This window comes from Equus przewalskii, chromosome 29 (genome assembly GCF_037783145.1).
Source record: "Equus przewalskii isolate Varuska chromosome 29, EquPr2, whole genome shotgun sequence".
Classification (NCBI taxonomy): domain Eukaryota; kingdom Metazoa; phylum Chordata; class Mammalia; order Perissodactyla; family Equidae; genus Equus; species Equus przewalskii.
The window spans coordinates 35,950,857-35,973,825 of record NC_091859.1 but is presented as its reverse complement, the minus strand read 5'-3'; the positions used below and the strand labels follow the sequence as shown (position 1 = coordinate 35,973,825).

General features: G+C 58.0%; 2 protein-coding genes and 1 long non-coding RNA gene across 11 annotated transcripts in view; 2 read left to right on the top strand and 1 right to left on the bottom strand.

The window, feature by feature from the left end:
* The window catches only part of TMEM184B (transmembrane protein 184B), a 46,987-nt gene extending 44,051 nt beyond the window's left edge, over nucleotides 1-2,936 (top strand). For all 8 annotated transcript variants that reach the window (XM_070599742.1, XM_070599740.1, XM_070599745.1 and 5 more), the window contains one exon: nucleotides 434-2,936. In XM_070599742.1, coding sequence (XP_070455843.1) covers nucleotides 434-675 — 242 coding nt within the window. In that variant the 3' untranslated portion in view covers nucleotides 676-2,936. The remainder of the gene's footprint in view (nucleotides 1-433) is intronic.
* Nucleotides 2,937-4,536: 1,600 nt separating this feature from the next.
* MAFF (MAF bZIP transcription factor F) lies at nucleotides 4,537-15,512 on the bottom strand. 2 transcript variants are annotated; one of them, XM_070599750.1, is made up of 3 exons: nucleotides 15,329-15,512; nucleotides 6,939-6,995; nucleotides 4,537-6,357 (listed from the first exon to the last, which is right to left on the bottom strand). In XM_070599750.1, the coding sequence occupies exons 2-3, from the start codon at nucleotides 6,972-6,974 to the stop codon at nucleotides 5,899-5,901; spliced, it is 495 nt and encodes a 164-aa protein (XP_070455851.1). In that variant the 5' UTR covers nucleotides 6,975-6,995; nucleotides 15,329-15,512; the 3' UTR covers nucleotides 4,537-5,898. The 2 variants fall into 2 exon arrangements, with proteins under 2 accessions (XP_070455851.1, XP_070455850.1); XM_070599749.1 differs by lacking the exon at nucleotides 15,329-15,512 and adding an exon at nucleotides 14,439-14,930.
* LOC139080257 (uncharacterized) lies at nucleotides 11,668-18,830 on the top strand. Its single transcript, XR_011534597.1, has 2 exons — nucleotides 11,668-12,200; nucleotides 16,602-18,830. It is a non-coding gene; the product is annotated as an uncharacterized lncRNA (long non-coding RNA).
* The last annotated feature ends 4,139 nt before the right edge of the window (nucleotides 18,831-22,969 follow it).

The window sequence follows — 22,969 nt, the reverse complement described above, 5'->3', positions numbered from 1 at the left end:
TCAGAGGGGAGCCGGGGAAGACAGCTGGGCCACTGTGGGTCCAGGCTCCTGGCAGCCTGTCCTGATGGAGCGGGTCCCTGATCCCCTCCACAGAGGGAAGGGGAGCTCTCCCGCAGGTGAGAGGGGCATGGGCTAACCCCCCTAGGGTATTCTGGACTCGTTGCCTGCAGAGTGCCAGCCTCACCCCTGGTCCCTTCCCACCTGCCGGGCTGGTGGGCTGCTTTTGTCTGCTCCCTTTAGGGGTGCTCTCTGCTCCGTACCCCAGCCAAAGAAGCCATTTCTGTTTGTCTCTTCTAATATGTGGGACCTTGTTCCCTGTCCCAAGAGGGGGTGGTTGGATGACACAGCCTTGGGGTCGGGGGCCGGTCTCAGGACTAGGGGCACCCCACTGTCCCAGCTCCCTCACCCCCGCCTCCTTCCTCCTGCCCTGCAGGCCGCTGCGCCCCCATGAAGAGCATCTCCAGCAGCCTCAAGGAGACCATGAACCCGCACGACATCGTGCAGGATGCCATCCACAACTTCTCGCCCGCCTACCAGCAGTACACACAGCAGTCCACCCTAGAGCCCGGGCCCACCTGGCGCGGCGGCGCCCACGGCCTCTCGCGCTCCCACAGCCTCAGTGGCGCCCGTGACAATGAGAAGACTCTCTTGCTCAGCTCTGATGACGAGTTCTAGGCGCAGCTGCTGGTGGGGAAGGATTGGCGCCTTGGCCCAGGGCAGGGTGTGCCCCCCTCCAGCCTCAGGTTCGGGCCAGGAGGCAGGCTGGCGCAGCTTTGGCATTGCCCTTTAATTTATTGGACCAGAAACACTCACATATCGCTTCCAGAGGAACAGCCAGATGCTGTCTGCCCAGGGGACAGCCCAGGTTCACCTACGAGCCTTCAGGAATATTTATACACGGCCACGCCTGCACTGCCCGGGTGACAGACAGAGGACACTGGGAGCGACTCCCATGCCCCTGCGGCTCATCGTGTGGTGGCAGCATGTCGGGACCAGCCATGCCCAGGCCCAGAAGCTTGTGTTGTGGACCAGCGGCTGCAGCCTTCTCAGCCCCCTCCCCCAGGTCGCCTCCCCGCCCCTCCCCAACGAGACTTAGGGCTTCACCCCCAAACTCCGTGCAATATCGGACCTGGGCTCTTGCCTGCCTGCTCTCCCCCGTCCACCCTTGTCTGACGCTAGATTAGCCTCACTGCAGGCAGGAGGAGGGCGGAGGGCGCGCGGATGCTCTCTGTGGACTCCTCCTGACGCAGGCCTGCCTGGCATGCTGCAAGGATCAGAGCCAGACACCAGGAGCCACGGGTCCTACCTAGGAAGGGTGCTCGGGTGCTCTGGGCCCCACTTCTGTTGATGCGGCCTCTCGAAGCAAGGGTCACTGGGCCCCTGGGTGTCCCCTGTGGCCACACCTTCTGCCGCCTCACGCCCCTTCCTCCTGCCTGCGAAGGACAGCCAGCAGCCCACACTGCCCTCTCACCTGGGGTCTTCCTTGATAGCATTTTGGGCAGAGGCCTTGCTTCCTGGCTGCTCAAAGGGTTGGGGGCTTTGAACCCTCGGTCCCAGGCTGAGTGATCGGAACCCCGATGGGTCCTGGTCTCTCCCTGGAGCGTCTCCCTCCCATTTCAGGGTAAAGGTCTGAGTCTCCTCATTTCAGACCAGCTTCCGGAGGAACACAGGCCTGCTGTAGGGGGTGGGGGATGGAGGGATGGGGCATGCAGCGGGACACTGGGAGGTGGGAGGAGTGGTCCCAGACCCCTCTCGCTGGCCTCATATCCACACAGGGCCTGTGCCCTGCCTCATCTGGCCCCCTGGCCCATCTCTTCTGTGCCTTAGTCACATAGGAAAGCTTCCCCTCCTTAGGCCCTCAGTCTGTCCCAGACACTCCTGGGGGCTCCCTGTTAAGCTGCTGGCACTCAGAGGATCCTGCAGTGCTGGGCCAAGTGCCCTTGGAGAGGCCTCAGGGGTGGCCAGGACCGCCAGTCCCCTCCCCTCACCCCCCTCCACAGCCGTGTACCTGGAGCCTCCCAGGGCTGGAGCCCCCGCAGGCTGGGCTCACACCAGCCACTGTCCTAGGAAGAGCCTCCCACAGGACGTGGTGCGCGCTCCCGCAGGCAGAGCCTCCGCCGCTTGACACCCAGATAGCACTTGGGTTTGGGCTGCTGCAGCCTAGGGGAGCAGGTGGGTGAGGGAGGAGGGCCCTGGCCTGTGGCAGCGGAACTTCACCGTGGAATCTTTCCTTTTGGTCGCCCCGGGAATGAGCATCCCTCGGGACTGTGCCATCAGGGTCGGGGGTTCCATCCCAGTAGTCTTCCCGGGCCTTCCCTTGACAAAGCCAGCCCCCAGGGGACACAGAGGCCTGCATGGGGGGTACTCATGGACAGCGCTCGGGCCCCTGTCTGGTGGGCTTGGCCAGCTGGTACCAAGCTGCCCAGGAAGGCCGCAGGTTGGTGCAGGCTGTCTGAGGACCTCTGTCCCCAGGCCCACTGTTTGCTTTCATGAATCTGTTTCTCTGATTCTCCTTCCAGGCCAAAGTGTGCTGCTGCCCCTTGGTCGTCACCCGCCCCGGCACCTGCCCACTAGTGTGGGGCTTGGGGGAGGAGGGGCCCAGTGGCAGGGAGCTAGCGACCCCTGGGGAGACGGGCTGGGGACGCGTGCTGACCAGTCCACCCCTCCTTCCTAGGATGCGTAGCCTACTTTTTTTTTTTTAATTTTTTCCCCTGATAGAGTAGCTCTTTGTACATAAAAATACTTGAAAAATTAATTGTATGATGTACAAGAAGACAGAGTCCCCTAGTTTTGTATCTCGTGTATGACTGCCATGAGTTCCACCAGAAAGCCGCTCTATTTTGGTCTCTGTGACATTTTAAATGCGTGACAGAAGTGAGCAAATAAAGTGAGAAAGAAATATATATATGAGATAATATAGATTGTACTGAAATCTGCCTGTGGGTGAGGTTCGTTCTTTCCTCTTCCCCGCCCCCGTTATTTTCGAGGGTGGGTTTAGTGGTCATGGGCAGGGGTGTCAAGAAACCCTCTAACTTCCAGTGTGTAATGTGTAGGCGACGGGGGATTCACATTGTTAAGAGATTAAAATTCGGGTCCAAGCCCCCACTGGACGAAGTGTCTCCCCCTCCCCCAGCCAGTGGGACACAGTGGCAGCCTGGGTCACAGGGGCCCACCCCCCCCACCCCCCAGGGCTGCTGTGCGCCGTGGGTGGAGCCTCATTCCCGTTCATCAACCAGCTGGATGGGTGCACACACTGACAGCCCCATTCCTGCAGGTGTCTCCCAGGGGCTCAAGAGATGTCCCAGGACCCTCTGCTTCCAGGCTACCTTCCTGCCTCCCTGAGCCCACCCTCCACCCTGGGACCCTAGGTCCCTCCCCTAGAGGCACCGAGGTCTGGAGCTGGGCCATGGGCACTGCGCCTGCTCCCCAGGTCAGGTGTCTGGTGGCACAGGGCACCTTCCTGCCCTCTGCATGCCTTCCTGGGGCCTGGCCTGCGATGATGATGACAGGGCGCTCAGGAATGCGTCAGGGGCGGGGGAACTTCCCGCTGGCCTCTAACCTCCACGCGGCCCTTTCCGCAGGCCTGAGCTCAGCATCTCGGCATCAGGATCGTGGGCCTCAACCTGAGATGGGGGAGAAAGGCCTGTGGACCACGCCGACCATGTGGGCTGGCCCTTCCCCAGCCTTCGAATCCAGCACCCTCCACAGACATGTCTGTCTCCCAGCCTCATCTCTCCAACCCAGCCACAGAAATCCTCCTCACAGCCGTGTGCCACGTTTACTGTGGAAACGTTTCCTCTGCGTGTTAAAGCGTGCGGCCCCTCAGGTTCCCAATGCTTGTCACACCTACGCCCTTAGGGTCCCTTCACTTACAGATGGGTAAACTGAGGCTGCAAGAAGCTAAATAAGTCATCAAAAGTCACACAGCTAGAAAAAGACACCTGGACTCAAACCCCAGTTTTTGCCCTGCAGACCACAGGAGACCCCAACCCACCCCTCAGGGTGCCCCAGAAGGGCTGGCAGATCTGGTTGACAGTGCGCTGAGTTCAGGGCCTCGGGTGAGACGCGGGGTTGCGTTTTAGGCCTGCAGGCTGGGACTGAGGAAGCCGCGTCTCTCCCCCCTCCCTGTGCCTTCCGGAACGTGGGGAAAATATTTTCTACTTGGCTGTAGAAAATCAGAGCTCCATGTGAAAGTGCTAGAAAGATTACTCTTAAATCCGGGAATTTTCCTCTCTGGGCGGGACTGTTTATTTGCCGAAGGGACGCCCAGGGATTGAACCCTGCATTTCATTGTCCTCCTGGCTTTGCATTCCCCAGGGAGGCTCCTTGGCTCCAGGCAACCAGATGGAAGGACAGATGTTCTGGCCTCCACCCCACTCCCGAGTCCGCGTCCACAGGCTAGTGAGGGCGCATAGTTCCTCACCCGCAAACTCCATCAGCAGAGGGCCCTGGCCGGGATTGAAAGCAGAACCCCATCGGAGGCCTCTCATTCGGAACTCCCCCTCCAAAAAAAACCAGCCCAGGACACACACTTCCTCACTGTGGAAAAAGAAAACTTGACTTTATTCAGAAAGTCTACAAAATACAGAAGGCGCATAACTCGCTTACTGTAAGTCAGAAAATAAATAAATTCTGGGGGCCGGGCAATTTTTTTTAAACATTTTTTGGTTGTTTTTGCCATCCGGCTTTCCCTAAATATAAGATAAAATGTGATTTATTTGCAGATATAAAATATAAAGTCCAGCTGAGGGTCACACCACTTTCCAGGGAGTGGGCGCTATGCCTCTGGCTGGGGAGAATAATTTAGATTCGTGTAATAAATAAACAGCGGGAGGGCAACTGTCTACAGCGTGGGGGGAGGGGCTGGGGCTGGGCTTCCCAGGAGAACAGCAATCAATGGCAGTGGTCAGCCCTTACCCCACAGTGGACACTCACAGGGGGAGAGGTGGGACCCTTTCCTTTTAAGGACCCCACCCCAGGCTGCAGGACCCCAGGATCTGTCTTCTCATCTCCCCACCTGCCACAGTGGTCACCTCCTTGGTCCCTTTTTTGTTGGCTGGCCAGCTCCCTGGCCGCAGGGAGAGCCCAGGGTTGACCAGGCCATCTCCTTCCCTCTGTTCTGTCTGCGTCACCTTCTCTCTCCCTCTACTTCTCTTCCCTGACTCACAGCTGTCTCCCAGCCAGGGAGGCCCTTCCACCACTTTCTCGGTCCCTGTCCACCGTCCCCCTGACAACCACAGCTAGAATCTCCAGGCAGCAGTGGGAAGATCTGGCTTTGAATTCCAGTTTAACCGCTAAAGATATGTGGCCTTGGGCACTGTCACATCCGCTGGAGGCCTGTTTCCCCATCTGTTAACTGGGTTTCACTAAGCCATTTCTAACGACTATCCCAGCTTTGGAAGGCCAGGCACCCCCAGGCCCAAAGCACAGGTGGGAGCATCAGCTTTCCAGCGAGTCAGCCCCACAAGACACATGCAAGGCCAGTCCTAGTCCTGAATCCTGGGAGGCTGGGGAGGGCCACTGGCACAATCTGAGCAGTTTACAAGACGAGGGGTGGCCCTCTTCTCCCCGACAGCCCTTCTCTAATCCGCTCTGTATCCCATCCGCCAATCTAAGAAGGCTGAACTTTCAGCCTAGGGAGACCCCAGACCCCCGCCCCTACCCTACCTCCTATCTCACCAAAGTTACCCCTCCCCGGGGCCATCAGGTCCTAGTTTCAGGGGCGGCACGAGGAAGACTGGCTCTGGGGAGGGAATGAGTCATCACCACAGGGGCTGGTGGCTGCAGAGAAATGGCAGCTGGGGACAGAGACTGCGCTCAGGCACTTTGGGAGGGGCGCTGGGGCCGGAGGGGCGTGGTCGGGGCGTGGGGCGCGGCCGGGGCGGGGCGCGGCGGGCACTAGGAGCAGGCGGCGGGGGCGGGGCCAGGGGCGGGCCCGGGGGCGGGGCCGGGAGCCGGGCCCGGGGCCGATTTGACGATGGTGATGACGCTGGCGGGCGCCACGAGCGCGGCGGGCCCGCGGGCCGCGGCCACCGAGCGCGCGAAGCCCTGCAGCGCCTCGCACTTGCCGCGCAGCGCGTCGAGCTCCAGGCGCATGGCGGCGTTCTCGCGCGCCAGCTTGTCCACCTCGCGCTCCAGCTCCGACTTCTGCTTCTGCAGCTCCTCCTTCTGGCACACGCGCTTCACGCGGCAGCTGGCCGCGTAGCCGCGGTTCTTGAGCGTGCGGCGCCGCTGCTTGAGCCGCGTCACCTCCTCGGCCGACAGCCCGCGCAGGTGCCGGTTCAGCTCGCGCACCGACAACCCCATCAGCGCTTCGTCCGACAGGTGCGGCGTGTTCTCGCTCAGCTCGCGCTTGATCTGCCGGAGGCACGTTGGGTGCATGGGGAAACTGAGGCCCGGGGTCGCACCCTTGCCTGTGGGCCCTGGGCTCTGAGCCCTGAGCCCCGGGCCCGGTGCACAGCGGGCGCTGGGGACCGCTCCCCCTCCACCCCTAGTGCTCCGCCTTCACCGCCATAGGCACCGGACTTGCTCCAAGACCCCGAAGGGGGCAGGAATCCGGAAAGGGGAAACTGGGCCAAACCAGGTTCTGAACACAAAAGGAGCCACCCCAGGGCCAAGCCCGAATTCTAACCCAGCGACCCGGCCTGGTCTCAGCTAGAGAGACCCAGGAGAGCACCTTTGAAATCCTACAGCCCAATGGGCACTGTCCCGACTGGGAAGCAGGTCCTGGAGGGAAGTGACCTTCCCCGGGGCACACAGCCTAGGGTCAGAGCCCAGGCCTCCGGGTTCCCAGCCCAGGCCCCCTCCCGTGGTCTCCTGAACGCCTGATGCCTGCTTGGGGATTCCAGGAAGTGAAAGGGCAGCTGGGATGGGGAGCTCAGCCTGGCCAGGGAGGGAGGGAGGGGGAGGACTGGGGACCACAGGGGCTGCCACCTCACCTTCAGGGCTTTGCTGGATAAGGGATCCACAGACATGTTTGCCCTCTGGACTGAGACCTAGGAGAGAGAGAAGGCCAAGGTCACTTTTTTTCCACTTAGAATAAAATCCAAACTCACTAGCTTGGCATTCAAGGCCGCTGCTGTCTTGGAACTCATTCATATCACTTTCCTCTGTCCCAGTGGTCCAGCCACAGTGGTCTCCTTGACTGGCTCATTCTAGCCTCAGGGCCTTTGCACTTGCTATTCTCTTCCCTGTTATCTTCCCATAGCGACTCTTCATCATTTAGGTCTTTGCCCAGTGTGACCTCTTCAAAGTCCTTGTGTCATATCACATAACCTCATTTACTAACCCTCACAACAGTCACCTCTTCTGCACTTATTTATGTGTGGTTACTTATTTATGGTCTGTCCTTCCCTGCCACCCCTCCTCCACCTTCCACTCTATCCATGTGCCTAAATCAGTGCCTGGCACACAGAAGGTGCTCAATAAATACACACCAAATGACTGGGTCCCCTCTCCCTAGACATTCTTCCACATGGGGGCCCGGACATGTGTATTTGATTTTTTTTTAACTTTTCATTTAAGTAAAATCTACATACAGAAAAGTGCACAAAACATATGTGTGCTAGTCAAGGACTTTTCACAGAGTCCAACCAGCACCCCATCAAAATACAGCGTAAGCGGTCCCCCCGCACCGCCCAAGCATCCCTCATCCACACCGGGTGTTGGGAACGCTTCCAGTCCCTGGGGCTGCCCTGGGCAAACAGGACAGCCACCCCTCGATGGAGGAGGGGCCCGCTGGCCATCAGTGCCCCCCACCGGCCTGAAAGCCCCACGTTCATTCAACAAATACACGCTGAGCATCTACCGTTTGCTAGACGTGTGCTTGGCACCGGGGAGACATGGAGGGGACACTCTAGGGGCCCAAGGTCATTGCTCTGGGCTGGGACGGGGCCTTTGTCCCATGGCTCCCCCGAGTCCCGGCTGATCTGATTCTCCCCGCTCACTGTTAGGCTGTTTCCCATCCGCTCAGCCCCCTGGGGAGGGGCTGGTGGTGAGGAGCAAGGAGAAGAGGGCAGGAAGATGCTTCGAGGTCCGAGGCGCAGCATCCTCTCGGTGCTCATTAGCAAAGCCCTGTTTGACGGAGAGCAGCAGGGTGTAAAGTGCTCCAGACCCTGGTTCCCTGAGCTGTCTGTGGGGCCGGCCGCGCAGCCTCAGCTCAGCCTGACACATCCGCAGACCCCAGGTGTCTCTCAGAGACACTGGGGAGAAACGGAAAGGATGTGGACTTTGGCACCAGACACACTGGGGCCTTTCAGAGGTTGTCCCACTCACTAGCTGTGGGATTCTGGCAGATCAGTTAACCTCTCTGTGCCTCAGTGTCCCCATGGGTGACACAGGGTGGCTTGCGTTAAGTCAGATGTTACTCCTCTCTTGGGACTTTCCCAGGGCTCTCATCTCACTCAGACTGAAGTCACAGTCATCACAATGGCCCACAAACCACTGCATGAGTGGCCCCAGCCAACGCCTCTCTGACCCTCCCGCTTCGCTCCCCCCACTCGTTGGGCTCCAGCCACACCTGCCTCCTTGCTGCCCTCAAACACCACACACGCTCTTCCCCAGGGCCTTTGCACTGCCTGTTCCCTCTGCCTGGCATTCTCTTCCCCTAGACAGCCACAATGTTTGCGTCCTCAGTTCCTTCAGGTCTCTCTTCAAGTCTCATGTTTTCACTCGATTTAGAATCCCAACCCCTGATACACACACACACGCGTGTGTGTGCATGCACACACCGTCTCCCTTCCCTACCTCGTGTTCCTCTGCAGCACCTCTCACTATATATAATTATTATTACCCACACATATTTTATGTATTTGTTCAGGGTCTGTCTCCCATTAGGATGCCAGCTCGTCACAGCGAGATGCTGTCTTGTCCCCTCTGTGTCCCCAGTGCTTACAGCAGTGCCGAGCACATGCCGCTTGCTTAAGGAATGGCTGTTGAATTCTCAGTGTGACTCAGGCCGAGGTGGGGACAGTCCAGGGCTTCCCAGGAACCCCCGGCCCCTCCCAGCCCACACAGCCAGGGGGTCCGACACCCCAGAGGGAAGCGAGGAATGGGACAGAAAAGGGAAGCTGGCACTTCAAGAGCTCCCTGGCAGAGGCAGCCAGCCTGGCCCTTGGGCTGGGGGGTCTTCAGAGCCACCCAGGCTTCCTGTGGCGTAGCTGGGGGGGCTGGGCCCAGAAAGTCCCCAGTCAGGACCCTACCCTCTCACAGACACTCCCTGGAGAGCCTCATGCAGCACGCCCACCAATCCTCCCCTTCAGTACAGGCCTCCGAGATGGCACTGCCCCCGACGCACACGGCCCTGGGCCGGCGCAACCCGGGAGGCCTCTGCACAGCAACCCGAGAGCTTCCCACCGGTGACTCTGACCACCTCACTACCCAGCTGCAGACCTTCCACGGCTCTCCACTCTCCTGGGGACAGAGTCCAGGCCCCCGCGTGGCACCCCAGACTCATTTCCCATCACTGCCTACTCCGTCCTGCATCCCAGCCACACGGAATCGCTTTCACTTCCTCTCACCCCACGCTTCCCTGCTTCTGGGCCACCCCACACCCTGTGACGCTTCTCCCTCGACTTTATCTGGCAGACTCCTACTCATCCTTCTGCCCTGGGTGTAGACATCTCCTCCTCCAGGCAGCCCTCCCTGACCCCTGCGACTCGTTAGGCACCGCCCACCTCAGCCCTTCTCCCCTGTGTTGTAATGGGCACTTTCCTTGTCGTCTCCCCACCAGACAGGGAGCCCCACAGGCAGGAACCAGGCCAAGGCAGCTCTGGGTGCTGAGGTGCAGCACGGGGCCTGGCAGGGAGCAGGCACTGTGAGGTGTGGAGGCGTGGAGTCTCTGCCATGCTCCGCCACCCGCTTGTCGGTGTCTGAACTGAGTGCCAAGCTGAGCGCAGCTGAATACCATCAAGAGAATAGCCTCTGGCCCTGTCTCCAAACCTGCCTCCCTTCCACCTGCCTCCTGGCTTCCACATGGCAGGGCTGGTACACGGACACCAGGAGGATGGGGAGGGCGCAGGGGCATTCCATCCTCATGCTGCTTGGCTCCCGGGGGGGTATGGGAAACAAGAAAAGGAGCACTGGATTAAGAGTCAAGCCTGGGTTTGGGTCTCATCTCTGTTTTCTCCAGGCTGTGTGACTCTGGGCAAGCCAGTCCACCTCTCTGGGTCTCCACTTTCCCATGTGTAGGATCAGAACAAGACCTGCCTCACAGGGTTTTGGTGGAACCAAGTGGTATAAACGGTAGAGGTCAGTGAGCACCTGGGAGGTTATCAGAATTGCAGAGTCTCTCCAGGAGGGGTCAGGCCTATAGCAATAGTGACCTCGCTTTCACTCAGCATCTCCCAGCTGGCCAGGGGCACACAGGAAAGGCCCTTAAAGTCCACCTGGCCACACTTCCTCACTTTACCCAAGGAGAGGCAGAGGCTCAGAGAGGGTTATCTCATGCCTCAAGTCACACAGCAGGGGAGTGGCTGCCTCCCCCAAAATTGGGAGGAATTCTGAACACCTGTCAAGGTCCAGGACTGAATCTTGATCCCTTTCACACTGTCATCACCCTGGTCCTCCCGACAACCCTGCCCAGAGCAGTCAACAGAGTAGTTCAAGGTCACACAGCTAACGGGGGTGGAGCCCAGGACTGAGGCCACACTTAGCCACGTGCCTCTGCCCAGTGTGGCTCTCACAGAGCACCCTCTCTGGGCCCCATTTCCCCACCCCTGTGAAGGGGAGGCTGGACTCGCCAGTCTCCGAGGCCGCCCAGCTCTGCAGTGCCAGGATCTGTGCCAGGTCGCCTGGGACTATGCACATGTCACCGCCGTCCAGGCCCCTGCCAGCTGCTCAGGGAGCTGGGTGTTAGGTCACGCCCAGGTAGTCTGGGTGACACTGAGAGACCCAATGGGAGAGGGGAAGCCCCTCCCTACACAGGTTACCCGAGAGCCAGCTGGGCCCTGGGTGCTGAGCCCTGGGTGCAGTGGCTGCCGCAGAACCTTGCAGGCACAGCCTGGCCGCTCGGACAAGTTACTTTTCCTCTCTGGGCCTCGGTTTCCTCACTTGTAAAGTGGGGATGATCGTAACAGTCAGTCCGTAAAAGACCAGAGGCTTAGAAAGAGCAGAGGTGGCTGGTGGCTGGCTTCCCTCGCCATGGTCGCTCCCTCCACTCCCAGCACAGACGTCGCTCATCAAGCACAGCACGTTTTCCCAATGAGGTTGGACACAGCCCCTGAATCTTTCTCAACACAGCACGGTTTTCCGGTGAGCTTGGACACAACCTCAGAATCCTTCTCAACACAGCCCTCCAGAGTAGGCCTGAGAGGTGGAAACCGGTGGCCGTCCCCTGTTCTACATGGTGGCTGGAGGCCCACCCTCTCAGCTGGCTGGCCTCTCAGTACTTTCAGGCCCTCGGGAGGCTTCGAACTTGCTCTCCCCTCCTCTACCCTTTCTCCTCCTCTTCTAGCCACGGCCCCCTCAACCGCACCCTGATGTCAGCGGAGGCAGCCATGCTTGCCCAGGAATGTCCCAGCTCAGCCAAGCCCGGCAATCACGGAGGGAAAGCCACAGGAAGGGGGCACTTTCTGATAAGCTCCGGCTTTCGGTGCCGCGGGCTGCACGCCAAGGGGCCGGTCCTCCTCCGGGCTGTGGCTGCCCCGGGAGGCGGGACCTCGGGCTGGAGACACGGGCCGGCCCGACCTCCTTGTTCTGCGCCTGAGGCAGCCAAACAGCTGTTTAGCGGCGGTGGCGGGCTGGAACCCCGGAGTCCTGACCCCCAGCTCGGCTCTCCAGTGCCCGCTGCCGCCACACGTCCGCCGGCCCCTCAGCCCCGCTTCTTCCCTCTTCCCGGGAGGCCCGCAGATTCTTCTGGAGGCGTGGAGAACAAACTGCGCCTAGGGGAGGAACAGCTGCCTGGCCCAGTCAGCAGCCACAAGCCCTCCTCCATCGCCCCCACCCCCCGCCCCGCGCGCAGACATCCTGCAGACGGCCCACCCGCCAGCGCAGGCTCCTCTCCGGCTGCTGAGCCATTTCGCTTCCTCTGTGAGGACACAGGGAAAAAATGTGTTTTCCTGGGCCTTGGCAGCCAGCGCCTGCGGCGCCTCCTCCCTGCTGGCAGCGGGGCAAAGCCGGGAGAACGCAGCACACGGGGAAGCTGGAGTGCGGGGTCCCAGCTCTGGTTCTGCCACCTACTCATCTGCGCTGTGTGACTTCAGGTACGCCACTTCCTCTCTCTGGGCCTCAGTTTCCCAACCTGCCAAACCTCTACCAAGCCTCAGCTGCCTTCTAGCACTGACAATTCCGGAGTTTAGAGTGTCAGATTCTGGCCTGGAATGGAGCTCCGAGACCACCAGCAGAGCGGAGGCCCTGGAGGCAGGGAAAGGAAATCAGTGAAGGCTTCCTGGAGGCAGAGGTGTGAGACCACATACTCAGAGACCATCAGCCTTGACCATCCCTCTGCTCCACCTGCACAGGCAGGGCCTTCTTTTTCAGCTGAACTTTGACCGCGGCCACCTCCTCACTGGCCTCCAGTCTTGCCTGCCTCCACCTCTGACCCCACCATCCATCCTCCCCCAAGGGTGTCAGAGGGATAATCAAACCCACAAACCTGACCGTATTCAGCCCATTTCCAAAACCTGCGATGCCAGCGCCCCCTCCAGCCCACACCTTCAGGCCTCCCCCACATTCTCGCCCCTCCCTCTCCCAGGATCCTCACACCAACAACAAATGAGTAACAGACAGTGAACTCTCCTGTCTGCACATTTCTCAAAGAGACACACGGGGTCTGTGTCTGTGTGTGAGGGAGGGTGTCACCCAGGTCCTGAAGGATCTGCTCGCTTTTGGGAGACTGCCTCAAGAACCCTACAGCCCGTGCCCAGGCTTCTTGCTTCCCTGCGTTTCCCAGGCCTTTTTCTCCATGAGTTGTCGAGCTCTTCCAGGACTCGAACCCAGTGCTCTTTCATTCATTCAATCAGTAAACATCCAAGAAGCACCTACTTTGTACCAGGCTCCATGCTGGGCCCTGACGGCCCAAAGATGAATCACAGCCCCTGCCCTCATGGGTTTCAGATGATCATCACTCCATCTGACAACCTGGCTCACTGGCCACCTCCTCCAGGAAGCCTTCCTTGATTGCCCTAAGTCAGAGCCCTGTTCCATACTTTCAAACCACAGTGACCTCCCCCTCATACCACCCATCTCAGCTGTGGTTTTGCATTGAGTTTGGTGGCTCTTGCTTCAACTTTGTCTCCCCTCCATGACTGTAAGCTCCCAGAGGGCAGGCTTTGGATCTGGTTTGTTCCCCGTCTCATCCCTGGCAATTGGCCCATGACAGGCTCAGTGGCAACGCAGGCCAAAAGCATCAGGACTGAGGGAGGCACAAGGGCCAAGGGAGCCCATGCTGGGTCCCCGGCCCTAGTGAAGGCCCAGGGGTGATTCAATGGCAGGTTAAAAATGTCCGTGCTAGCTTTCCACCTGCGCCTGAGCCAACCAGCCACTTCCCCTCATCCCCTGACCCCTGGCCCAACTCAGGGCTGTTTCCTGCCCTGCTCTGAGGATGGGTCCGCCTGGTTCCTGTGCTCCTGCTGGCCACCTCCCTTACTCAAACCTCACACATTCCTGGACATCCCTGGCCTCAGCCTGGGGCTGTTGGCTCTGCTTTCTCTCCCAGAGTTCCCTTGGAAAATAGGCTGTGTGGAGAGGCTGCCATACCTCCTCCATTCCACCCCCATCCTGCCACCCTGAATGTCACCTAGTTCCTGCTGCAGATGGGGACACCGAGGCTCCCAGCTGTGGCAGCAGAGCTCACCAGGGCTCAGAGAGTCAAAGTTAAAAGATCATCTGGTTCCTCACCCCAGCGAGCTCAGCTGCCTCCCCCGCCCCATGATTCTGCCGCCCCGTGGGTGGGAGGAGGGAGCGGGCAGAGTAGTACCAGCGTCCCAGGCCCCCAGCCCATCCCTCCGGCTGCTGGGCTAAATGGAAGCTTTCTGCGGGGCCAATGGTGAAGTGGGCTAGCTCAGGGCCGCGCCCCTCACCCATTAACCCTTCACACATCAAGACCCCCTGCCCACCGCCTGCTGACCATGCCTGGCCCAGGGGGAGGGCTCTGCGTCCTCTAAGCTGGCCCAGGCCCTCCAGTCGCTCCTCAGGCCTGGCCATCAGCAGGTCTGTGTGACTAGTCCCACCGGTGAACTGAAACCACCAGGCGGGCAGAAACCAGCTCCGCCCCATCCTCGCCGTCTCAACCTCCCGGACCCAACAGGTACAACCTCCGGAACCCAGCCCCGCCAGGGCGGCCACCAAAGAGAGAAGCCTGGGATGCTTCCCACCCCCCACCTCTGCTGTGGGTCTTCTGGCCCTGCCTGTTCCTCCCGAGACTGAGGGATGGGCAACCCTGGGGACGAGGAGAGTCCCGAGGGTCCACCTTCCCCAGCCCACTTTGTTGCCAGACCCACCAGAGTGCTGGGACGAGGGCTGGCCCCCTCCGTCACCCCGGAGCCCAGCCAGGTCTTTGATACTTCGCCCCACCCGGTCCTGCAGGCGCCCGCTCTGGGCGCGGGACAAACACCGCGGTCACATGGCCGCGGCCCTGGGAAACTCCAGGGAGAGCAAGGGCCCGGCCGCCGCCGGCTGGTGGGAAGGGGACAGCCCGGGCGAGAATTCCCGGACGCCGTGTGACCGCGAACGGGGCCGCTCCCCTCGCTCGGGCCGTATTCCGCGTTTACTCCCGCGGGCACGCTGCCTCCGAGGGGCGCACCGCTGGTACGCGGGCCCCGGGGTCTTCAGCGGCCCGGGAGCGCGGGCGGGCACGCACGCACACACACACACTCACACTCACACAAGCGCGCGGGCGGGGACGGACACAGGGACACACACACACACACTCTCTCTCACACACACACACACACACACACTCTCTCACACTCACACTCGCTCGCTCTCCCCCTGGAAAGACCCCGCGCGCGCACGCCCGGGCAGGAGACCCAGGGCTCTCGCCAGGGACACACGCCCGCGCGCTCCGACGTAAACAAACGGCGCACGCACGGCCCGCGGGCGCCGGGCCAGGCGCCGTTCCCCCGGAGTCACGTACGAGCACGCCCCCCCGCCCGCGCGGCCCCTTCCCGCCCCGCGCCGCCGTCACCCCCGCACCCCGCCACGCCTGCTCGGCCCCGTCTCGGGCCCCCGACCTCTGCCCCCAACTCCTCCCCCACCAGCCGTCCAGGCGACCGGCACACGGGGGCCCGGACGGAGCGGGCCCCGGCGCCCCGCCCCAGGGGCTCCCGGGACGCGCCGACCCTGCCGCCGCGGCCCCGCGCGCCCGTCCGCGCCCGGCCCGCTCCCTCACCCGCTCTCGGCTCGGCGCGCGCGGCTCCCGCTGCCGTCCGGCTGCTGTCCCGGCCCGCGCTGCGGCCCGTCTCCCCTCCGGTCCCGACCGCCGGCCGCTCCGAGCCGCCTCCCGGGAGCGCTGCGGCGAGTTTTGTTGTGGGGCGGGCGGCGCTGGGGGCCGCGCGGAGTTGTAAGGCGAGCTTCCCGGAATTACTCACTCACAGGATTCCTTTCATTCATAAAAACCCAGTCATGCGGTGACGTCACCGTTCCGGCCGCCCCCGGCCGGGGAGCGGCCGCCGGCTCCTCAGCCCCGCCCAGGAAGGCCCCGCCCCGGACAAGCCCCGCCCCCTCAAGCCCCGCCCCCACGCGGGCCCCGCCCCTCGGCGCCGCCGAGGTTCTCAGCCCAGGCAGCGCTGCCTGCTTGCGTTCACAAGACACATCGCGAGAGCCGCGTGGGTGGCGATGTCATTTGGCTCATTTTACAGACGACGGTCCCGGGCCGCTTCTCCTTTCGTCCTACACCCTCTGCCTTGATGATCTCATCCAGTCCCGTGGTTTTAAATGCCATCTATATGCCCATGAGCCCCAAATGTATATTTCCAGAGGTAACAGCTTCTCAGTTCCAGACTCTATCCAGAGCGCCCACTCCGCGCCTCCACGTGGGTGCCGGATGGGGACTGCACACACTCCACCTCCAAAACCCGACTCCTGATCATCAACCCTGCCTCAGCTCCCGGACCCCAGTCTTAGTTGTTCAAGCCCAAACTCGGGAGCCTCGTGCCATCCCCTCCTTCGCTCTTCCTCTGCCATCGAGTCAGGCTGGCTCTACCTCCAACGCCACCCTGCACTGGACCACGTCTACTCTCCCCCAGTCCCACCACCTGGTCCAGGCACCATCAGCTCACCTGGACAAGGGCAGCAGCCTCCTGATAGCCTCCCCACTATGCTCCTAAAGGCTTCCTTCACACCAGACAACGTTCTTCTCAAAGCAAAGATCAAGGTGTTTCACACACTCTCGCCCTGTCTCTGGCTTAACACCCTCCCTGGCTTCCCTTTGCATTTAGAATATAAACTGTACTCCTTCCCCTGGCCACAGGGCCCTAAGCCATCCAGCCCCAACCCGACTCTCTGGCCTCACCTCCTGCCACTCCTCACCTGTCACCTACTGCTCTTCAGCCACAGTGACCTTCTTACTGTTCTTCAGACACACCAAGCTTCTTCCTGCTGCCGGGCCTTTGCACTGGCTGTGTACTCTTCTGTTCACTGCCTGGCTTTTTCTCTTCTTTCAGGTCAGCTGAGATGTCACCGCCTCAGAGAGGCCTTTCCTGACCGCCCTGGCTGAAGGAGCCCCCACCTCTGACACTCATTTTCATTTTACATTAATATCTCCATATGGGATCATCTTGTCTATATAGTTGCTCACTATTTAGTGTCTGTCTTCCCCAACCAGAGTGTAAGTTTCATGAGGGTAGAACCTTGTCTGTGTCATCCAGTGCTGTATGTCCTGTGCCTAGAACAGTGCTGGCTGCATAGTAAGCCTTCAGTAAATACTTGCTGAGGAAATAAATCAGTGAAGGCTCAGAGAGGTAAAGTGACTCTCCAAAGTCACCCAGCTAGGAAGTACAAGAACTGGAATTTGAGTCCAGATCTGACCGATTCCTGGTCTGGACATCTGGGCCTATGCTCAACTGGAAGGGGCCCAGCATACATGTAAGCAACGTGTTGTTCAGTGATTGGAACCCCACCCAAAAGAGGTGACTTTGGGGACAGTTTATTCTCCCTTTCCTTTGCTCCTGCTGTTCCACCGCCTGACGCGCCTGCCTTCACTCCCAGAGCCATCTTCTCTGTCAGCCTGCGTCATAGCACCTTCCTTATTTCACTGCGTAGGGCTTAGGACCTCCCCAACTAGGAGGTCTTCGTGTGGCGCCCTGGTGACAGGCAAGGCTCCCTTCCCTTGACATAGTGTAACGTGACTTCAGAATCCTTGTTATGCTTTCCTGCCTCTGGGCCTTAGTCCCCCTGGGATTGTGACATCTGTCCCTCACCTTCCAAAGCCCTTGGGTTTCATATGCAAATTGGGCCCTAGCTCAACCAAGCATTGAGGCAGCTTTGTCTGCACTCAAACAATCCCCCCCAAAATTGCCCATTTGCCCTACCTTTTTATCTCTAAGAGAGCCACTGTTGTTACCTCTTGGTGTACAAAAGTTCTCGATTTTAGAAACTGCATAATTGTGATTCTTGGTCATCTATATCCCCATTTTCTATGAGTTTCTCAAGAACTGAGCCCATAGTAGGTACTCAACTAGTGAATGAGTTCCTGCCCAGTAGACCTGCACAACATCCCTGGACGCCGTGTTGCCAAGCCCTTCGCTCCCATCCCCGGGCTGCCGCATTCGGGGCAGGGCTTCATTCTCCACCTGACAGGGAACGCTCCCCACAGGCGTGGCGCCCTTCCTGGTCAAGGTCAAGGGACGAGGTGCAATGTTATATTTAAATGTGGGTGCTCTCTGGCTTGAACGGAGTTCCTACTGGCCAAATCTGGGACAATTTGAGCATCAAAAGAAGTAACAGTACTGATGGATTATAACCTATTGAATAAGAAGAGTGCATGAGTCCATAGTAACGTGAATAAATAAGTAAATGAGGAAAAGGTCCTGCTTACAAGAGAAGGAACGATGCAGTTAAAAAATGCCCATTAGGCAACACCATAGTAATAACGGATTCCAACCAGAATCATCAATGGACAGGAAAATTTGCTGAGAAATATATTTACATAGTCTCAAAGTATTGCCCTACAGACAATTATTAATTACAGATGGAAAGACAGTAACTCTATAGCGGAGATACCTGGCACCACCTTTACCAAGTCATCAAAGTTAATTAATATCACCAGTAATGGGACAAATTGGCATGTGTATTTCCTAAATGATGCACTGAGAAGGACACAGCATGACTTCTGTGGTATTCCTGTCCAAAACTCGTACAATAAATCTAATCGTGAGGAAACATCAGACAAACCTAAACTGAGAGAAGTTCTATAAAATAACTGGACTGTGGGCTTAAAAAGTGACAAGTCCGTGAAAGACAAAGAAGGCCTGGGAACTGATCCCGAATGAAGCAATCTAAGGAGCCGGGAGGACTCAAGGCAATGTGTGACCCAGGATTCTCCTTTGCGGTAAGGTCACTGTTAAGATAATTGGTAAAATCCGAATACAGTCTGTAGATGGACGTTAATTTCCTGATTTTGATCATTGTCCTGTGGTCACGTAAGAGAGTGTGCTTGATTTTAGGAAATGTACACTGGAGCATTTAGAGGGAAAGGGGCATCCTGTCTGCAATTTACTCTCAAATAGTTCAGAACAAGATAGATGGATAGATAGATAGATAGATAGATGGATAGATGGAAGAGTATAAAGAAAATGTGATAAAATATTAACAATTGGGGAATCTGGGTGAAGAACATACAGAAATTCTCCATCATTCCTGCAATTTTTGTTGTAATAAAAAATTGTTTTTTTTGTTTTTTTGTTTTTTTAAGTAGGGGCTCTCAAGTCAGCCTGTGGGCTCAAATCCTGGCGTCACCCCTCACCAGCTGAGTGACTTCACCCCTCCCTGCCTCAGTCTCCCCCTTTGTAAACTGGGCTTTAATAGGAGCGCCTACTTCATGGATTGTGACACAATTTAATGCATTCACACTTAAAAGCATTTGGCACAACGCCTAGTATGGAATAAAAGATCAATAAATATTGGGTTGGAGAGAGATGAGTCCTCCGGAGGCCCCTAGGACACTCCCTCTGTGAAACCTGCTTCGTCCCGCAGTGAGTGACACAAAGCCAGTGATGACCCCACCCCGCCCAGAGACCCCACCTTGCACCAACAGGGAGGGGCCTCCTTGCCGGTTTTTAGGGGAGGGAGCCGCCCTCTGCCAGCACAGTCCAGCAGGACTCTAACTGGCCCAGCTGATCCCTGATCACCTGTCCAGGAGTCCAAAACACCAAACAGCACCCAAGCACGTCCCTGTGGGACCCTGGCCCACATCAGGTGCCTCGCCCACTAGTGGGTGCCCGGTAACAGCGACAAGCTTGACCCCAGCCAGGATCTGCAGCTCAGATCTCATCCCTGGCTGACCGAAGTGTGGGGCTCTCCTCACTCCCAGCCTCAGTTTCCCCACCTGCAGTGAGAGTGTAGGATTAGGTCAGTGATTTTTAAACACTCTCAGACTACAATAAACTTTCTTCAAATAAAAGTCCACTCTGGGGCCAGCCCTGGTGGCCTAGTGGTTAAGTTCGGCATGCTCCACTTCAGTGGCCCGGGTTCTGTTCCTGGGCGCAGGCCTACACTACTCTTCTGTCAATGGCCATGCTGTGGCGGCAGCTCAAATACCAAAAGAGGAAGATTGGCAACAGGTGTTAGCCGAAGGCAAATCTTCCACAGGAAAAAACCCCTGCAGAGTTGACTCTGGTGCGCATGCCACATTGTAGAACAGCTGAGAGCTGGCTGCGGAGGAGACCAGGGCTGGCTTTACGATTTCCTGGAGGCCCTTCCTGCCCAGAGATTTGATTTCCAGGCCCCCATGAGCTCCAGCCCCCAGACCCTTGGGCCTTCCCTGGTCCCCTCAGCAGGGCAAGTCCCGCATTTCCCGTGGGTCCCTCTGCTGGGGGGAAGTGATGTCAAAGGGATCGCTTTCAGCACCTTGACGGCCCTTATCTTGTTCCAGCTGTTCCAGCCATCACACACCTCTTCCAGTTTCTCAGTACCGCTTGTTACTTCTGACTATATTTCTTACTGTTACCACGTTCACGAGATGCTTCCTTCGTGCCGGGCACCATGCTACGCGCCTCGTCCAGTCTGCAGAGTACATACTCTCCCAGCTCTTCTCTCCCACTGCTGAATCATCCAACCACCCCCAAAACTTATCTGACCTTTTATCACATTTCACTGTCATTCTAACTCAACTCGTCCTTCTCACAAAAGCCCTTCCCGTCGAGGTGGAGCGGTGGCACACACACAATCAGCCTCATCTTAAAGCCGAGCAAATGGACTGATTTATGGATTCACTCAGTTGCTGGGGGTGATGTACCTGCTCACCCTTAATCCTCTCCACCATCTAAGGAGTTAGGTATTATCCTCGCCATGTTGCAGATGAAAAATCAAGACTCTGAGAGGTGCGGCAGCCAGCCCAATGTCATACAGCTAGCGCCCAGCGGAGGAGGACTTGAATTCAGGTTGGTCTAATTCAAGGGCCATGCTCTCTCCCACTGTCCCTGCCAGGCGTAACCCTTGGGCTCTGTTGGGGCCGTTTGAGAGTCTCATCTTTAGAGGATGCTCCATCACGCCCCGTGGGCAGCCCCAGTTGGAATCCTGTGCCCTCCTCCCTTTCTTCTGCCCTCCTACTTTTAAATCCTAAGACAAACTGGGAAGAGACTGGCAGAGGGTGTCCCTGCACTGGGTCACTGCCTGTGAGGGTCCTGGGTCTGGGCTAGAGATCATCCAGCAGGAAGAAAAACAGGTTCAATCAAATCCAGACCACCACAGTAATGGCTGTTATTCCTGGGGTGTTTTTTTTGAGGAAGATTAGCCTTGAGCTAACATCCACTGCCAAGCCTTCTCTTTTTGCTGAGGAAGACTGGCCCTGAGCTAACATCCATGCCCATCTTCCTCTACTTTCTATGTGGGACGCCTACCACAGCATGGCATGCCAAACGGTGCCATGTCCGCACCCGGGATGCGACCCAGCGAACCCTGGGCCGCTGAAGCGGAAGGTGTGCACTTAACCATTGCGCCACTGGGCCAGCCCCTGTTATTCCTGTTTTTGAGACGCTTCCTTTGTGAACCTGGTATCTCACAAAATTCTATGAGGTGAGTATCTTTATCACCCTGCTTTACAGATGAGCAACCTGAGGCTCAGAGAGGCCATGCCATTTGCTCAGGGCGCCCTCACCGACGCTATGTGTGTATGAGCATTTTCTGCCACTTCACTGCCACTAGGTGTTCTCATTTTTTAAGATCGGCTAATTTTCTAGGCAAATGACATTACCTTATTTAAACTTTCTTTTCTCTGAATATGAATGAGCTTGAATCCATTCCCATACGCTTGTTGACCAGTTGGGTTTCTTCTTTTGTGAATTATCTCTTCGTGTTTCCTGTCCATTTTATTTTAGATAATACATTTCTATGTTTGCAAACTGATATTTTAGGGCCCTGAAACTTAGTCCAGGGCATATTCCCATTTTTGTCTGCCTCCTGCATCATTTTTCCTCACATTTTCCCCCTAACAGCTTCAATATCCTTGGAACTTTGCCAATCCCAGTCTGAGTCCTGTCCGTGCCCCCCGCCTGTAAGACCATGAACTTGGGCACCTCCAATTTGTCTGCTGCACACCTGCCTCCCAGCTGCTCTGGGCTTCTGTTAGAAACAACCACCACGTCCACAACACCCATGGCAACAGTCAAGGTCACCGCAAGGTCATTCTCCAATCACAACCTGAGCTCGGCCGCCTCCCCTCCCCAACCACAGCTCTGGCCGGCTCCCACCATGCTCCTTGGTCCTCCCCTCCACTTGAGGAGGGGGCGGGGGCATCTGCTTCAACCCTCACACCTGTCCTTTCCCCTTCCTCCCAGTCCCTGGAGAAGCTGCCCCTCCTCTCGCCTCTCCTCTTTCCTGGAAGCTCATGCCCACCGCCAGCCCCGTCCTCTCTCTCAGCACCAAAATTTCCCCAAGTGGCTATCGTCTCTAACAACCCCCGCCCCCACCCAGGCTTTTTCTTCCCTTTTACGGCCCAAATCTGAAGTCATCTCCACTGACTGCCGCTGAGTTCTCCCTGCCCCCTCACCTCCCAACCCCCTAGCCTGGTTCCTGCCCCCACAGTCCTCTGAAGGGACTCTTGCCAATGTCCCAGCGACCTCTTTGTTGCTAAATCCAAGGTCCATTTTCCATTCTAATCTCTCTTGTCCTTTGCCAGCACTTGACCTTGCTGCTCTCCTCTCCTTTTCCCCTCCTCCTCTTGAGACTCTCTTTCCCCTTGGCTTCCAAGGCTCGGCTTCCCTCTCACCTGTTCGGTCTCTGTCCCCGGTCCCTCATGACCTCTCAGTGGTTTGTGATGCTCATGGCTCTGGCCTTTGTCCTCTCCTCCTCTCCCTGGGGAATGTAATTCCCCCTGGAGACTTCAGGTGCCATCTGATGCTGATGACTGACAAATCTCTCTCGCCTGCTCGCATCTGTCTCTCATGGACCAGATCTGCTCGAGCATCTGCACAGCAGACATGGACTGCCCCAGCCCTTCCCCTGCACGTCCAACCCAACACTGTCACAATGCAACCCAGTGTCACCCTCTCAACCTGCACCTCCCTTCATTTCTCTAATGGGCTGGTGACATCACTTTCCACTCAGTCACTCTAGAGAGAAACCAGGCCATCATCCTTGCTTCATCCCTCTCGCTCACTCCCACAGCTAACCAGTCACCAAGTCTCGATGATCTCATCTCCTGAACTTCTCTCATCCTCTCTCTCTTCTCGCAGCCTTGGCCTCCGTTCAAGCCACAGCATCTCTCTCCTGGACAATCGCAATGGCCTCCTGCTCGGTCTTTCTGCCTCCAGCACCTTCTAATCCAGACTCCATGCAGAAGATAGAGGGAGCTTTTTAAAACCTAAATTTGACC

Bases quoted from the DNA above. Each gene is read 5' to 3' on its own strand.
- MAFF (XM_070599750.1), bottom strand. From the start codon at position 6,974: ATGTCTGTGGATCCCTTATCCAGCAAAGCCCTGAAG. The intron at 6,358-6,938 runs GTGAGGTGGCAG...TGCCTCCGGCAG, and splicing joins TATCCAGCAAAGCCCTGAAG to ATCAAGCGCGAGCTGAGCGA.